This window comes from Anomaloglossus baeobatrachus, chromosome 4 (genome assembly GCF_048569485.1).
Source record: "Anomaloglossus baeobatrachus isolate aAnoBae1 chromosome 4, aAnoBae1.hap1, whole genome shotgun sequence".
NCBI lineage: Eukaryota > Metazoa > Chordata > Amphibia > Anura > Aromobatidae > Anomaloglossus > Anomaloglossus baeobatrachus.
This window is the reverse complement of record NC_134356.1, coordinates 220,705,237-220,722,496: the sequence shown is the minus strand read 5'-3', so window position 1 is coordinate 220,722,496 and position 17,260 is coordinate 220,705,237. Positions and strand designations below refer to the sequence as shown.

The following is a 17,260-nucleotide window of genomic DNA, read 5'->3' as shown; positions in this document are numbered from 1 at the left end:
AATGGCAAAAAAGAATAATTCATGATTCATTTTATCCCCTTGTAATATTGTTTTAAAATTAGCAGCATAATATAGTAGTCTTAGCCAACATCTTATAGTAATGTCCCCCATCTGTGTGCCCTGTAGTAATGTGCACATCCTTGTGGTATTGTGCCCTGTAGTAATTTGCCCATCCTTGTATTGTTTCCTGTAGTATTGTGCCCATACTTGTGCCCTGCAGTATTGTGCTCTTTAGTATAGTGCCCTGCAGTATTGTGCCCATCCTTGTGCCCTGCAGTATTATGCTCTTTAGTATAGTGCCCTGTAGTATTGTGCTCATCCTTGTGCCCTGCAGTATTGTGCCAATCCTTGCACCCAGCAAAATTTTGCCCATCCTTGCGCCCAGCAGTATTATGCCCATCCTTGTGGTATTGTGCTCATTCTTGTGCCCTGCAGTATTGTGCCCTGTAGTATTGTGCTCATCCTTGTGTCCTGCGGTATTCTGCCCAGTAGTATTTTGCTCATCCTTGTGTCCTGTAGTATTGTACCTTGTAGTATTGTGCCTTGTAGTATTGTGCTTATCTTTGTAGTATTGTGCCCAGTAGTATTGTGCCCAGTATTATTGTGCCCAGTATTATTGTGCCCAGTAGTATATTTGCCCAGTAGTATTGTGCTCATCCTTGTGTCTTGCAATATTCTGTCCAGTAGTATTGTGCTCATCCTTGTGTCCTGCAATATTCTGTCCAGTAGTATTGTGCTCATCCTTGTGGTATTGTGGCAATCCTTTAGTAATAGGCAAAAAATAAATAAATCTTCTCACCTTTCCGCCTTTCCCTGCATTCCCACCAAAACGCTGCAATACACAGTACAAGCAAAGTGGATGGGATTTCTAAAAATCCCATCCACTGTGCGTGTGTGGCCCGCAGTAAAAACTGACCTGCGGTGCGGCTTGCAGAGGCCGCAGCATGTGAATTTATGCTGTAGTCGCATGCCCACCCTAGGCAGAACACAGGAGACCGCAACACCCCGAACCCTGATCGCGGGCACGGGCAGCTCCAGTCTACTAACAAGGAGACTTGTGGCCCCGCAAGTCAGGCGGGTCCTGATCGTGAGCACTTTCCTGCTTGTTGCGGCCAGTGACGATTGCAGCTGTATGCCGGGGGCCGGCAATTGAATCATTTGCGATGCCGCGCAGATGAGCTGTCTGCGATACCAATGGCTACCGCCGGCCAATCAAATGCACCGTAGATTATTCAATTGTAGTAAAGTCCTGGCGAAGCCGACCCCGGGCATAGAGCTGCGATCGTCATTTGTTAGCTGTGTGACACTTTTGTAAAGTTGCTGCATGCTTTAAGTATGATTCAATAGGAGGGTAATACCAAGTGCTTAGTACCCTAATGGGTAAACCACCACTTTTCTGCAAGTCCCCCCACAATAGAGGGCCATTACACACCTGCTTTATGGTGAAATCATTGATGAGGTGATGGTTGTGCTCATTCAAACTGCAGTGTAGAGTTATGCAGTCGCTGTGCATAAGCAGATCCTGAAGTGTCGCCATCCGTTGCAAGCCCAGGGAGCGTTCAACGCCATCAGCAAGATAGGGGTCATAGAATATCACTGTGAAACCAAACGCCTTGGCACGTAAAGCAACCGCTTGCCCAACCCTGCCTGCAAGTCAAGACAAAATAGAACACCGATTGGTATGAAGCCACCTAAGAGGCCGTCAATAAACCGCAAACAGTGCATTCAGGTTATTTTTTTGCTTCATCATTTCCATGGCTTTTTATTGTCACTTATCTTGTGATATTTGTTGACTGTGCACAAAAAGAAAAAAAAAAAAAAAGTCACATTTTTCATCTTAAGATGTTGCAATAATTGCATTAAATATTTTATAGAGATTAAAAAAAAAATAACTCTTGGTGAAAAAAGAGAATTTAGTTTACTTACCGTAAATTCTTTTTCTTATAGTTCCGACATGGGAGACCCAGACATTGGGTGTATAGCTTCTGCCTCCGGAGGACACACAAAGTACTACACTAAAAGTGTAGCTCCTCCCTCCGAGCATATACACTCCCCGGATGACAAATCCAACCAGTTTAGTGCAAAAGCTGAAGGAGGACATCCACCCATAAGTAGAGATAGAAGTTCCGGTTATTCCGGGTTTTACTCTATCTACAACAACAGCCGGTGAAAACACACGGAACAAGAAAGCTGCCAACAGGGAGGGTGCTGGGTCTCCCATGTCGGAACTATAAGAAAAAGAATTTACGGTAAGTAAACAAAATTCTCTTTTTCTTCATCGTTCCTTATGGGAGACCCAGACCATGGGACGTCTCAAAGCAGTCCATGGGTGGGAAATAAACAGAACTGAGAAGTAGGCAAAACCTAACTTCACAAATGGGCGACAGCCGTCCGAAGGATGCGTCTGCCCAAGCTCGCATCTGCCGAAGCATGAGCATGCACTTGGTAGTGTTTCAAAAGGTTGTGCAGACTAGACCAAGTGGCAGCCTGACAGACCTGCTGAGCCGTAGCCCAAGAGGCACCGACAGCTCTAGTCGAGTGCGCCTTAATCCCCGGCGGGGGAGGCACCTGAGAACATTGGTAGGCATCGGATATGGCCGACCTAATCCAACGAGCTAGGGTCGGTTTAGAAGCCGAGAGACCCTTGCGCTGACCTGTGGTCAGCACAAAAAGAGAGGTGCACCGCCTAAGAACAGCGGTGCGTGACACATAGGCCGGAGCGTCCGCACCAAATCTAAAGCATGCAACGCTTTCTCAAAGCGATGCACAGGGGCCGAACAAAGGGAAGACAATGAAATGTCCTGGTTAAGGTGGAAAGGAGAAACCACCTTAGGGAGAAGGCCCGGAGTCAGACGGAGAACCACCTTGTCTTGGTGAAAGACCAAAAAGGGTGACTCCGAAGAGAGCACAGTCAAATCAGAGACTCTCCTGAGAGAAATTATGGCCACCAGAAAGACCACTTTCTGTGAAAGACAAAACAACGAAACCTCCCTAAGAGGCTCAAATGGGGGTTTCTGTAAGGCCGTGAGGACCAGATTAAGGTCTCAGGGATCCAGAGGCCGCCGGTAAGGCGGAATGATGTGAGATGCGCCCTGTATAAAAGGTGCGCATCTGGGCCAGCTGGACGATACGCCGCTGGAACAACGCTGACAGAGCCGAGACCTGTCCCTTGAGGGAATTGAGGGACAGTCCTAGCTGCAGACCGGACTGTAGAAAGGACAGGATGGTCGGCAAGGAAAACGGCCAAGGAGCATGGCCGGAAGAACGACACCAGGACAGGAAAATTCTCCAAGTCCTGTGGTATATCCTGGGCGAGGAAGACTTCCGAGCCTGAGTCATAGTGAAAATGACCTCGGAAGGAATGCCTGAAGCCGTAAGGATCCAGGGCTAAAGAGCCACGCCGTCAATCTGAGAGCCGCAGAATTCTGGCGGAAAACGGACCCTGTAAGGGTCTGGGTGGTCCGGGAGATGCCACGGCACCTCTACGGACAGACGGAGCAGGTCTGGGTACCAAGCTCGCCTGGGCCAGTCTGGGGCGATGAGTACGACCCGACGGCCCTCCATTCTGATCTTGCGCAGGACTCTGGGCAAGAGAGCTAGAGGGGGAAACACGTAGGCCAGACGGAACTGGGACCAATCTTGAACCAGCGCGTCCGCTGCCAAGGCCTGAGGATCGTGGGAGCGAGCCACGTAAACCGGGACCTTGTTGTTGTGCCGGGATGCCATTAGATCCACTTCCGGAGTGCCCCACTTGCGGCAGATTGACCGGAACACTGCCGGATGCAGGGCCCACTCGCCGCTGTGCACGGTTTGACGGCTGAGATAATCTGCCTCCCAGTTTTCTACGCCTGGGATGTGGACTGCGGATATGGTGGACTTGGAGTCCTCCGTCCACTGAAGGATACGTTGAACTTCCGACATTGCTAGGCGGCTGCGAGTCCCGCCTTGGTGATTGAGGTAGGCAACTGCTGTCGCGTTGTCTGACTGGACACGAATGTGCCTGCCCGCCAACAGGTGGTGAAAAACTACGAGAGCTAGAAAGACCACTTTCTGAGGAGTACAGCCCTGATTTCCAGCACCTTGATCGAGAGGGCTGATTCGGACGGAGTCCAAGTGCCCTGTGCTCGGTGGTGGAGAAACACTGCTCCCCAACCGGATAGACTGGCATCCGTGGTGAGAATTACCCAGGACGGGGCCAGAAAGGAGCGTCCCTGGGACAGAGAGAGGGGCCGAAGCCACCACAAAAGAGAGCTCCTGGTCTGTGGCGACAGAGCCACTAACCTGTGCAAGGAGGAAGGCCGCTTGTCCCAACAGCGGAGAATGTCCAGCTGCAGGGGACGCAGATGGAACTGGCAAAGAGAACCGCTTCCATTGCCGCCACCATCTGACCCAGCACCTGCATGAGGTGCCTGATGGAATGACGGCGGAGCCTCAGCAGAGAGCGAACCGCCAGATGAAGGGACTGCTGTTTGACTAAGGGCAGCTTCACAAGTGCCAGCAGAGTCTCGAATTGCATCCCTAGGTATGTAAGGTCCTAGGTCGGGGTCAGAGTGGACTTGCAAGCGTGGCGAGAGTGAGCGAGACACTCCGCTGAGAGTGAGCGAGACACTCCGCTGAGAGTGAGCGAGACACTCCACTGAGAGTGAGCGAGACACTCCACTGAGAGTGAGCGAGACACTCCACTGAGAGTGAGCGAGACACTCCACTGAGAGTGAGCGAGACACTCCACTGAGAGTGAGCGAGACACTCCACTGAGAGTGAGCGAGACACTCCACTGAGAGTGAGCGAGACACTCCACTGAGAGTGAGCGAGACACTCCACTGAGAGTGAGCGAGACACTCCACTGAGAGTGAGCGAGACACTCCACTGAGAGTGAGCGAGACACTCCACTGAGAGTGAGCGAGACACTCCACTGACAGTCTGCACTGGATGAAGCCTTGACTAGAAGGTCGTCCAGGTAAGGAATCACTACCAAACCCTGGAGGTGCAGAACCGCAACCACTGCTGCCATGACCTTGTGAGTACACGAGGGGCCGTGGCTAACCCGTAGGGGAGAGCCACGAATTGGAAAAAGTTCCTCTCCGATTACAAAACGTAGCCAACGCTGGTGTGAAACTGCGATTGGCACAAGCAGAAAGACATCTCTGATGTCGATGGCTGCTAAGAAATCTCCTTGGGTCATTGACTGATCGCAGAGATTCCATGCAAAAATGCCGCACCTGACATGCTTGTTGAGAAGCTTGAGATCCAGGTCGGAAAGCAGCGTCCTTTTCGGGGACTAGGAAGAGATTTGAGTAGAAATCTCAGAACCGTTCCCAGTCGGGAACTGGTACAATTACTCCATTGGCCTGCAAGAATGCCACGGCCTGTGAGGAGGCGGCGGCCTTGGAGCAGGGGGGAGTTGACAGAAAAAATCTGTTTGGCGGGCTGGATAGAATTCTATTCTGTAGCCGTGGGAGATGGTAACCCACACCCACTGATCGAAGACGTGTTGAAACCACACGTCGCCCAAGAGGGAGAGCCTGCCACCGACCAAAAAGACGTTACTGGCGCGGCCAGATAATCAAGAGGAGGCTGCCTTGGGGGCCGCAGCTCCTGCGGACTTCTGAGGACGCGGCTTCATGCGCCAGTTGGTTTACGGACCTTGGCTGAGTTAGTGGACGAGGCCGAGGGCTTAGAGGACGACCAGTTAGAGGAACGAAAGGAACTAAACCTCGACTGGTTCCTGCCCTGGACAGATTTCCTGGGTTTGTGGCATGGAAGTACACTTCCTGCCAAAGAAGGGAATTTTGTTTACTTACCGTAAATTCCTTTTCTTCTAGCTCTAATTGGGAGACCCGGACAATTGGGTGTATAGGGCTATGCCTCCGGAGGCCGCACAAAGTACTACACTTAAAAGTGTTAGGCCCCTCCCCTTCTGCCTATACACCCCCCGTGCTCCCACGGGCTCCTCAGTTTTGCTGCAAAAGCAAGAAGGAGGAAAAATAATTATAAACTGGTTTAAAGTAACTTCAATCCGAAGGAAACTGAGAACTGAAACCATTCAACATGAACAACATGTGTACACAAAAAAACAGGGGCGGGTGCTGGGTCTCCCAATTAGAGCTAGAAGAAAAGGAATTTACGGTAAGTAAACAAAATTCCCTTCTTTTTCGCTCTATTGGGAGACCCAGACAATTGGGACGTCCAAAAGCAGTCCCTGGGTGGGTAAAATAATACCTCGTAAGAGAGCCGTAAAACGGCCCTTTCCTACAGGTGGGCAACCGCCGCCTGAAGGACTCGTCTACCTAGGCTGGCATCCGCCGCAGCATAGGTATGCACCTGATAGTGCTTCGTGAAAGTGTGCAGGCTCGACCAGGTAGCCGCCTGACACACCTGTTGAGCCGTAGCCTGGTGCCTCAAAGCCCAGGACGCTCCCACGGCTCTGGTAGAATGGGCCTTCAGCCCTGAGGGAACCGGAAGCCCAGCCGAACGGTAAGCTTCGATAATTGGCTCCTTGATCCACCGAGCCAGGGTTGATTTGGAAGCCTGTGACCCTTTACGCTGGCCAGCGACAAGGACAAAGAGTGCATCCGAGCGGCGCAGGGGCGCCGTACGAGAAATGTAGAGTCTGAGTGCTCTCACCAGATCTAACAAGTGCAAATCCTTTTCACATTGGTGAACTGGATGAGGATAAAAAGAAGGTAAGGAAATATCCTGATTGAGATGAAAGGGGGATACCACCTTAGGGAGAAATTCCGGAACCGGACGTAGAACCACCTTGTCCTGGTGAAAAACCAGAAAAGGGGCTTTGCACGACAACGCTGCTAGCTCAGACACTCTCCGAAGAGAAGTGACTGCTACTAGAAAAACCACTTTCTGCGAAAGTCGTGAGAGGGAGATATCTCTCATTGGCTCGAATGGTGGTTTCTGAAGAACCATCAGCACCCTGTTTAGATCCCAGGGTTCTAACGGCCGCTTGTAAGGTGGAACGATGTGACAAACTCCCTGCAGGAACGTGCGTACCTGTGGAAGTCTAGCTAGGCGCTTCTGGAAAAACACAGAGAGCGCTGAAACTTGTCCCTTAAGGGAACCGAGCGACAAACCCTTTTCCAGTCCAGATTGAAGGAAGGACAGAAAAGTAGGTAATGCAAATGGCCAGGGAGAAAAACCCTGAGCAGAGCACCACGACAGGAAAATTTTCCACGTCCTGTGATAAATCTTGGCGGACGTTGGTTTCCTAGCCTGTCTCATAGTGGCAATGACTTCTTGAGATAACCCTGAAGACGCTAGGCTCCAGGACTCAATGGCCACACAGTCAGGTTGAGGGCCGCAGAATTCAGATGGAAAAACGGCCCTTGAGACAGCAAGTCTGGTCGGTCTGGTAGTGCCCACGGTTGGCCGACCGTGAGATGCCACAGATCCGGGTACCACGACCTCCTTGGCCAGTCTGGAGCGACGAGGATGGCGCGGTGGCAGTCGGCCCTGATCTTGCGTAACACTCTGGGCAACAGTGCCAGCGGAGGAAACACATAAGGGAGCTGAAACTGCGACCAATCCTGAACTAAGGCGTCTGCCGCCAGAGCTCTGGGATCTTGAGACCGTGTCATGAACATTGGTACCTTGTTGTTGTGCCGGGACGCCATGAGGTCGACGTCCGGCACCCCCCAGCGGCAACAGATCTCCTGAAACACGTCCGGGTGAAGGGACCATTCCCCTGCGTCCATGCCCTGGCGACTGAGATAATCTGCTTCCCAGTTTTCCACGCCTGGGATGTGAACTGCGGATATGGTGGAGGCCGTGGCTTCCACCCACATCAAAATCCGCCGGACTTCCTGGAAGGCTTGTCGACTGCGTGTGCCGCCTTGGTGGTTGATGTATGCCACCGCTGTGGAATTGTCCGACTGAATTCGGATCTGCTTGCCTTCCAGCCACTGCTGGAACGCTTTCAGGGCAAGATACACTGCCCGAATTTCCAGAACATTGATCTGAAGCGAGGACTCTTGCCGGGTCCACGTACCCTGAGTCCTGTGGTGGAGAAAAACCGCTCCCCACCCTGACAGACTTGCGTCCGTCGTGACTACTTCCCAGGATGGGGGTAGGAAGGATTTCCCCTTCGATAATGAAGTGGGAAGAAGCCACCACCGAAGGGAAGCTTTGGTCGCCTGAGAGAGGGAGACGGTCCTGTCGAGGGACGTCGGCTTCCTGTCCCATTTGCGTAGGATGTCCCATTGAAGGGGACGCATGTGAAACTGCGCGAAAGGGACTGCTTCCATTGCTGCCACCATCTTCCCCAGGAAGTGCATGAGGCGCCTCAAGGGGTGTGACTGGCCTTGAAGGAGAGATTGTACCCCTGTCTGTAGTGACCGCTGCTTGATCAGCGGAAGCTTCACTATCGCCGAGAGGGTATGAAACTCCATGCCAAGGTATGTGAGCGATTGGGCCGGTGTCAGATTTGACTTTGGAAAATTGATGATCCACCCGAAACTCTGGAGAGTCTCCAGGGTAGCGTCGAGGCTGTGTTGGCATGCCTCTTGAGAGGGTGCCTTGATCAACAGATCGTCCAAGTACGGGATCACCGAGTGACCCTGAGAATGGAGGACCGCTACTACAGTAGCCATAACCTTGGTGAAAACCCGTGGGGCTGTTGCCAGGCCGAATGGCAGTGCCACGAACTGCAGGTGTTCGTTTTCTATGGCGAAGCGCAAGAAGCGCTGGTGCTCTGGGGCAATCGGAACGTGGAGATAAGCATCTTTGATATCGATCGATGCAAGGAAATCTCCTTGGGACATTGAGGCGATGACGGAGCGAAGGGATTCCATCCGGAACCGCCTGGTCTTTACGTGTTTGTTGAGAAGTTTCAGGTCTAGGACAGGACGGAAAGACCCGTCCTTCTTTGGGACCACAAACAAGTTGGAGTAAAAACCGTGGCCCTGTTGATGAAGAGGAACAGGGACCACCACTCCTTCTGCCTTCAGAGTGCCCAGCGCCTGCAGAAGAGCCTCGGCTCTCTCGGGAGGCGGAGAAGACCTGAAGAATCGAGTCGGGGGACGAGAGATGAACTCTATCTTGTAACCGTGAGACAGAATGTCTCTCACCCAGCGGTCTTTTATTTGTGGCAGCCAGGCGTCGCAAAAGCGGGAGAGCCTGCCACCGACCGAGGATGCTACTAGAGGAGGTCGAAAGTCATGAGGAAGCCGCTTTGTTAGCGGTGCCTCCAATGTTCTTTTTAGGACGTGACTTAGACCGCCATGCATCAGAGTTCCTTTGTTCTTTCTGAGACCTTTTGGACGAGGAGAATTGGGACCTGCCCGCGCCCCGAAAGGACCGAAACCTCGACTGCCCTCTCCTCTGTTGGGGAATGTTCTGTTTGGGCTGGGGTAAGGATGTATCCTTTCCCTTGGATTGTTTGATGATTTCATCCAGACGCTCGCCAAACAGCCTGTCGCCAGAAATTGGCAAACTGGTTAAGCGCTTTTTGGAAGCCGAATCTGCCTTCCATTCCCGTAGCCACAAGGCCCTGCGGAGTACCACCGAATTGGCGGTCGCCACCGCCGTACGGCTCACAGAGTCCAGGACAGCATTTAGAAGCGTAAGACGCAATTGCCGAGGTCTGGGTGGTAATGGATGCCACTTGTGGCGCGGCCGTGCATGTGGCTGCTTCAATTTGCGCTTGACCTGCTGAGATAGCTTGCAGCGCCCATACGGCTGCGAATGCTGGGGCAAAAGAAGCTCCGATAGCTTCATAGATGGATTTCAACCAGAGCTCCATCTGCCTGTCAGTGGCATCTTTGAGCGAGGCCCCATCTTCCACTGCAAGTATGGACCTAGCCGCCAGTCTGGAGATTGGAGGATCCACTTTGGGACATTGAGTCCAACCTTTAACCACGTCCGGGGGGAAAGGATAACGTGTATCCTTAAGGCGCTTAGAAAAACGGTTATCTGGACAAGCATGGTGATTCTGGATTGCCTCTCTGAAATCAGAGTGGTCTAGAAACATACTCTGTGTCCGCTTGGGAAACCTGAAACGAAATTTCTCCTGCTGAGAAGCTGACTCCTCCGCCGGAGGGGCTGAGGGAGAAATATCCAGCAACTGATGGATGGACGCAATAAGATCGTTTACTATGGCGTCCCCGTCTGGAGTATTAAGATTGAGAGCGCTCTCAGGATCAGAATCCTGATCAGCTGTCTCCGCATCATCAACCAAAGATTCCCCCCGCTGAGACCCTAAACAATATGATGTCGAGGGAAATTCTAAGCGAGCCCGCTTAGTCGATCTGGGGCTGGGGTCTAAGTCAGAACCCTCAGACTGGGATGCAGGAGATACCCCGGGAGGACATTGTTGGTCCAACTGAGGGGGGCCCGGGAACAACGATTCAACAGAGTCCCGTTGCTGAGATACCGGCCTGGACTGCAAGGCTTCTAGTATCTTAGCCATAGTCTCAGAGAGTTTAGCAAACTCAGTCCCCGTCACCTGGACAGTGTCAACAGGTGGCTCCCCCTGGGCCCCTCTTAGCATAGGCTCCGGCTGAAGAAGTGCCACAGGGGTCGAACACTGCACACAATGAGGGTCAGTGGAACCTGCCGGTAGCGAGGTCTTACATGCGGCGCAGGCAGCATAATAAGCCTGTGTTTTGGCACCCCTGCCTTTTGTGGGCGCCATGCTATAGTTTTCCTTGAGTTACACAAAAGGGTATATAGCCAGAATGAACTGTGCTCATACAGTGTAAAGTATATACGATACACAAATAATGTACCAATACACTACAGCACCATGGGGTTCGCACCACAGGTGCTGCTTACCAGCCGCCTAAAGCGGTTGTGAGGCCACCAGAGACCGTGTCTGGGTCTCCCAGGACTTGTCCCTCTTCTGTAGCGTCGGTGGAGCTGACAGGAATGGCTGCGGCGTCCTGACGAGATGAGGGAGCTGTGGGCGTGGCCGAGAAAGAGCGCGAACTGGTGCTCACACCGTGCACAGTGAGGGGGGTGGAGTATGTAAATCATACTCCAGCCCTCAGAGCTGCTCACTCCGTGCAGCGTCCCGCCCTTCCCCCTGCCTGTCAGGGCTGAGGGCGGGAGAAAAGTAATCTAGGCCGCAAGGAAGCCGGGGACTCTAGTAATAAACGCGGCCGCCGTAAAAGCGCGGCCGGCGTGAAAGTCCCCGGCGAACTACAAGTCCCAGCCGCGGCGCAGTGTCCCATGGCAGCGGCGGTTAGTGCGGTAGCCCTTACATATAAACACACTCAGCGACGCTGAGTGTGTAATGGCACATATAGACCCGGTCAGCGCCGCGGTCCCCGGTGCACTAGCACACCCAGCAAAGCTGAGGTGATGCCGTGCGCGGTCCCCACAGGGATACAGAGTACCTCCAAGATGCAGGGCCATGTCCCTGAACGGTATCGGCTCCTATCCATCAGGCTCCACAGGAGTTGTGGATGAAGCACGGTCTCAGTGCCTGGAGACCGATGGGATCCCACTTCGCCCAGAGCCCTAAGGGGGATGGGGAAGGAAAACAGCATGTGGGCTCCAGCCTCCGTACCCGCAATGGGTACCTCAACCTTAACAACACCGCCGACAAGAGTGGGGTGAGAAGGGAGCATGCTGGGGGCCCTATATGGGCCCACTTTTCTTCCATCCGACATAGTCAGCAGCTGCTGCTGACCAATCTATGGAGCTGTGCTGTGCGTGTCTGACCTCCTTCGCATAAAGCAGAAAAACAGAGGAGCCCGTGGGAGCACGGGGGGTGTATAGGCAGAAGGGGAGGGGCCTAACACTTTTAAGTGTAGTACTTTGTGCGGCCTCCGGAGGCATAGCCTATACACCCAATTGTCTGGGTCTCCCAATAGAGCGAAAAAGAAAACTTCCTTAATAATTTCATCCAGATGTTCACCGAATAGACTGGTCCCAGCAAAAGGGAGCCCAGCAAGGAACTTCTTAAGAAGCATCTGCCTTCCACTCTCGAAGCCACAGGAGCCTGCGGATAGCGAGGGAAGAAGCCGAGGCCACCGCAGTGCGGTGACAGTCTCCAGCATGGCAGACATGGCATAGGATGAAAAGACTGAAGCCTGGAAGTTAAGGCAACCATTTCGGGCATAAAATCCCTGGTGAGGGAATGCATCTCCTCCAGAGAAGCAGAGATGGCTTTGAGAGCCCGCACTGCTGCAAAAGATGGGGAGAACGAGGCCCCCACCGCCTCATATATAGATTTGGCCAGAAGGACAACCTGGCGGACAGTGGGATCCTTAGAGAGGTGCCGTCAGCCACTGATACAACTGTCCGGGCTGAAAGTCTAGACACCGGAGGGTCCACCCTTGGTGAATGAGCCCACTCCTTGACCACCTCTGGTGGAAGGGGGAAACAGTCATCAGAACCACGCTTTGGGAAGCGTCTATCAGGACAGGCTCTGGGCTTGGTCACAGTGGCCTGAAAACTGGAGTGGTTAAGGAACACACTCCTTGTTCTCTTAAGGTATACTGATGCCTTTCTGCCAGAGGGGAATGCACCCCTGATACAGGCGGATTGAGGTCCAGTACAAATATAATGGACGCAATCAAATCATTAGCATCTGCGTCACCTTCGGACAGATCCGTCCGAGCCCCTAGTAAAGGCATCCTCCTCGTCCTGCGAGTCGGCTCGTGAATCAGAGCTGCGGGACGAGGAAGGAAAGGGGACCCTGTGACTCCATTTTAGGAGGACGGGGACTGAGACCAGATGAAGAATCCTCTGTGAGCTTTGCTGAGCGAGCAGTCGCAGCAGAAGCGCCCTGAGAAGGGGGCTGATGCATGGTCAGCAGTGTCTGGGACAGCTGTCCCCTGGAGAGAGGGATTCTGCCCAAACCGGGGGATCAGCCACCGGAGCCGGAGCAGCTGGAGGGACCACTGATGAGCTTCCAGGCTGAGGGACCACTATGTTAGAGCAAGCATCACAATGTGGTTATGTGCTCGGTACAGACAGTACGAGTCTACATGCAGTGCATAATAAGAACAGCCTTGCAGCCTTGCTCTGATGTGAGACATGCTGCAGAAGTGGGGGCTCCTGTACAGAATGACCCCCAGCAGAGTATATAAACAGAGTATATAAGCAGCTGCACAACCGGAGGTTGTGGCTGCCAGACCGTTTAACATAGGGACATCTCTGTGCCCTCCAGATCCCCCAGCCCAAGGCCCCCATTTGTCACAATGTGTTATGCAGACATTGAAAACGCTGAGAAAATGGCGCCGGAGCGAGGAGAGGGGGCGGGGCCTACTGTGAGAGCTGGATCCGGAGGACAAATGAGGTATACAGGGGAGGGAATCTTTCTTCAGTGAGGAGTGTCCGTTCCCTGTGCTGAACAGCCGCTGGGCGGAGCCACACTGTCCCTCTGCATGACTGACATGCAGGGGGAGTGAAACCGAAAGTAGGCCTCAGGCGAAGCCGGGGCCTAGATTTAAACATGCGGCCAGCGTGCAGGCACCATCGGCGCGGTTCTCCAGTGAAAACTGGAGAACCGGCCAGAAATGTTAACAAAGTCATAACACACTCTCCCCAACATATAAAGTACAAGGGACCCCTGGAAAGACCACTGTCTGTGGTAATAACGTCTCAGTACTTAGCTTGTGAGACGCAGGTGCCAGGTCCCTGGGAGGTGAGCGCTCCGTCCGACAGGATCCTGAACAGGGCTGCGGATGGAGACCGGTCTCCTGCAAAGCAGTGAGAACCGTGATGGCTCCCACTTCAAGCCAGAGCCTCAGAGGATGGTGAAGGAGTGCGGCATGTGAAGGCTCCAGCCTTGTAAAATCAACCTTAACAGCACCGCTGACACAGTGGGGTGAGAAGGGACATGCCGGGAGTCCAGACTGGACCCGCTTTTCTTCCAAATCTTTGAAATCAAAAATCAAAAATCAGAGGATGCATGTGTGTGTGTGACCTCCTGAACACAAAGCATTGAACTGGTTGGATTTGTCATCCGGGGAGTGTATATGCTCGGAGGGAGGAGCTACACTTTTAGTGTAGTACTTTGTGTGTCCTCCGGAGGCAGAAGCTATACACCCTTGGTCTGGGTCTCCCATAAGGAACGATGAAGAAAGAGGGATTTAAGTACATTTGTGACTTTTTAAAAAGTTGCAATTGATAAATCGGCCGTAAATATCTGGAAACCCCAAACCCCATCCTCATTGCCGCATAAAAAAAAAAAAAAAATACAGATTAACACAAAACGGACTTAAAAAAAAAAGAGAAATTTGTTTACTTACCGTAAATTCTTTTTCTTATAGTTCCGTATTGGGAGACCCAGACATTTGGTGTATAGCTTCTGCCTCCGGAGGACACACAAAGTACTACACTAAAAAGTGTAGCTCCTCCCTCTGAGCTTATACACCCCCTGGTGAGCCAGTCCCAGCCAGTTTAGTGCAAAAGCTGAAGGAGAATAGCCACCCACAAGTAGAACAGAGCAAGAGCCGGAACAACCGGAGACTGTCTTAACAACAGCCGGTGATAACACAACAGGCAACAGGGAGGGAGCTGGGTCTCCCAATACGGAACTATAAGAAAAAGAATTTACGGTAAGTAAACAAAATTCTCTTTTTCTTTATCGTTCCTTTGGGAGACCCAGACCATGGGACGTTCCAAAGCAGTCCATGGGTGGGAAATAAACAGAAAAACTAAGAAGTAGGCAGAACCTAACTTCACAAGTGGGCGACAGCCGCCTGAAGGATGCGTCTGCCCAAGCTCGCATCTGATGAAGCATGAGCATGCACTTGGTAGTGCTTCGAGAAGGTATGCAGGCTAGTCCAAGTGGCAGCCTGACAGACTTGTTGAGCCGTAGTAGCCTGGTGCCAAAAAGTCCAAGAGGCACCGACAGCTCTGGTCGAGTGTGCTTTGATCCCCGGCGTGGGAGGCACCTGAGTACTCTGGTAGGCGTCCGAAAAGGTCGTTCTAATCCAACGGGACAAGGTTGGCTTAGAAGCAGGGAGACCCTTGCGCCGCCCTGTGGTTAGCACAAAAAGAGAGGTGCACCGCCTAAGCGCAGCGGTGCGAGACACATAAATCCGGAGAGCACGCACCAGATCTAGAGTATGCAGCGCTTTTTCAAAGCGATGAACAGGGGCCGGACAGAAGGACGGTAAGGAAATGTCCTGGTTAAGGTGGAAGGGAGAGACCACCTTAGGAAGAAAGTCCGGAGTCGGACGGAGAACCACCTTGTCTTGGTGAAAAACTAAAAAAGGTGACTCCGAGGAGAGCGCAGCCAAATCAGAGACTCTCCTGAGAGAAGTTATGGCAACTAGAAAGGCCACTTTCTGAGAAAGCCGATACAAAGAAACCTCCCTAAGAGGCTCAAAAGAGGGTTTCTGCAATACCGTGAGGACCAAGTTAAGGTCCCAGGGATCCAAGGGCCGCCGATAAGGCGGAATGATGCGAGACGCGCCTTGCATGAAGGTGCGGACCTGAGCCAGCCGGGCGAGACGCCGCTGGAACAGTACTGACAGAGCTGAGACTTGTCCCTTGAGAGAGTTGAGGGACAGTCCTAGCTGCAGACCGGACTGTAGAAAAGACAGAAGGGTCGGCAAAGAGAATGGCCAAGGAGGATGGCCGGAAGAGCGACACCAGGACAGGAAAATTTTCCAAGTCCTGTGATAGATCTTGGCGGAGGAAGACTTACGGGCCCGAGTCATAGTGGAGATGACCTCAGGGGGAATACCAGAAGCCGTCAAAATCCAGGACTCAAGAGCCACGCCGTCAATTTGAGGGCCGCAGAATTCGGGCGGAAAAACGGACCTTGCGACAGTAGGTCTGGACGGTCCGGAAGATGCCACGGCATCTCTACGTACAGTTGGAGCAGGTCCGGATACCAAGCTCGCCTGGGCCAGTCCGGTGCAATGAGGATGACTCGACGGCCCTCCATTCTGATCTTGCGCAGGACTCTGGGCAAGAGAGCTAGAGGGGGAAACACGTAGGACAGACGAAACTGGGACCAGTCTTGAACCAGAGCGTCCGCGGCGAAGGCCTGAGGATCGTGGGAGCGAGCCACGTAAACAGGAACCTTGTTGTTGTGACGGGATGCCATTAGGTCCACGTCCGGAGTGCCCCATTTGCGGCAGATTGACTGAAACACTGCCGGGTGCAGGGAACACTCGCCACCGTCCACGCATTGACGGCTGAGATAATCTGCTTCCCAGTTTTCCACGCCTGGGATGTGGACTGCGGATATGGTAGACTTGGAGTCCTCCGCCCATTGAAGGATGCGTTGTACCTCTAATCATTGCCAGGCGGCTGCGTGTCCCGCCTTGGTGATTGATGTAGGCAACTGCTGTTGCGTTGTCTGACTGGACTCGAATGTGCCTGCCCACCAACAGGTGGTGAAAAACTACGAGAGCTAGAAACACGGCTCTGGTTTCCAGCACATTGATTGAAAGGGCTGACTCGGACGGAGTCCAAGTGCCCTGTGCTCTGTGGTGGAGATATACCGCTCCCCAGCCGGATAGACTGGCATCCGTGGTGAGAATCACCCAGGACGGGGCCAGGAAGGAGCGCCCTTGGGACAGGGAGAGGGGCCGAAGCCACCACTGAAGAGAGCTCTTGGTCCGTGGCGACAGAGCCACTAACCTCTGTAAGGAGGAAGGCCGCTTGTCCCAACAGCGGAGAATGTCCAGCTGCAGAGGGCGCAGATGGAACTGGGCAAAGGGAACAGCCTCCATGGACGCCACCATTTGACCCAGCACCTGCATCAGGCGCCTGAGGGTATAACGGCGGGGCCGCAGCAGAGAGCGCACCGCTAGCTGGAGAGAGTGCTGTTTGATTAAGGGCAACTTCACAAGTGCCGGCAAAGTCTCGAACTGCATCCCTAGGTACGTGAGACTCTGGGTCGGAGTCAGAGTGGATTTGGGGAGATTGACAAGCCACCCGAATTGGGCTAGAGTGGCGAGAGTGAGCGAGACACTCCGCTGACAGCCTGCGCTGGATGGAGCCTTGACCAGAAGGTCGTCCAGGTAAGGAAGCACTGCCAACCCCTGGAGGTGCAGGACCGCAATCACTGCCGCCATGAACTTTGTGAATACCCGAGGGGCAGTGGCTAACCCGAAGGGGAGAGCCACGAATTGGAAATGATCTTCTCCTATGGCAAAACGTAACCAACGCTGGTGTGAAACTGCGATTGGCACATGTAGATAGGCATCTCTGATGTCGATGGACGCCAGGAAATCCCCTTGGGTCATAGAGGCAATGACTGATCGCAGAGACTCCATGCGAAAATGCCGCACCCGAACATGCTTGTTGAGAAGCTTGAGATCCAGGATGGGCCGGAAGG

General features: G+C 53.1%; 1 protein-coding gene across 2 annotated transcripts in view; it reads right to left on the bottom strand.

Moving 5' to 3' along the window:
- The window catches only part of LOC142303372 (C-terminal-binding protein 2), a 78,474-nt gene that overhangs the window by 34,869 nt on the left and 26,345 nt on the right, over nucleotides 1-17,260 (bottom strand). For both annotated transcript variants that reach the window (XM_075344675.1, XM_075344676.1), the window contains exon 6: nucleotides 1,433-1,647. In XM_075344675.1, the coding sequence (XP_075200790.1) occupies nucleotides 1,433-1,647 (215 nt within the window). The remainder of the gene's footprint in view (nucleotides 1-1,432; nucleotides 1,648-17,260) is intronic.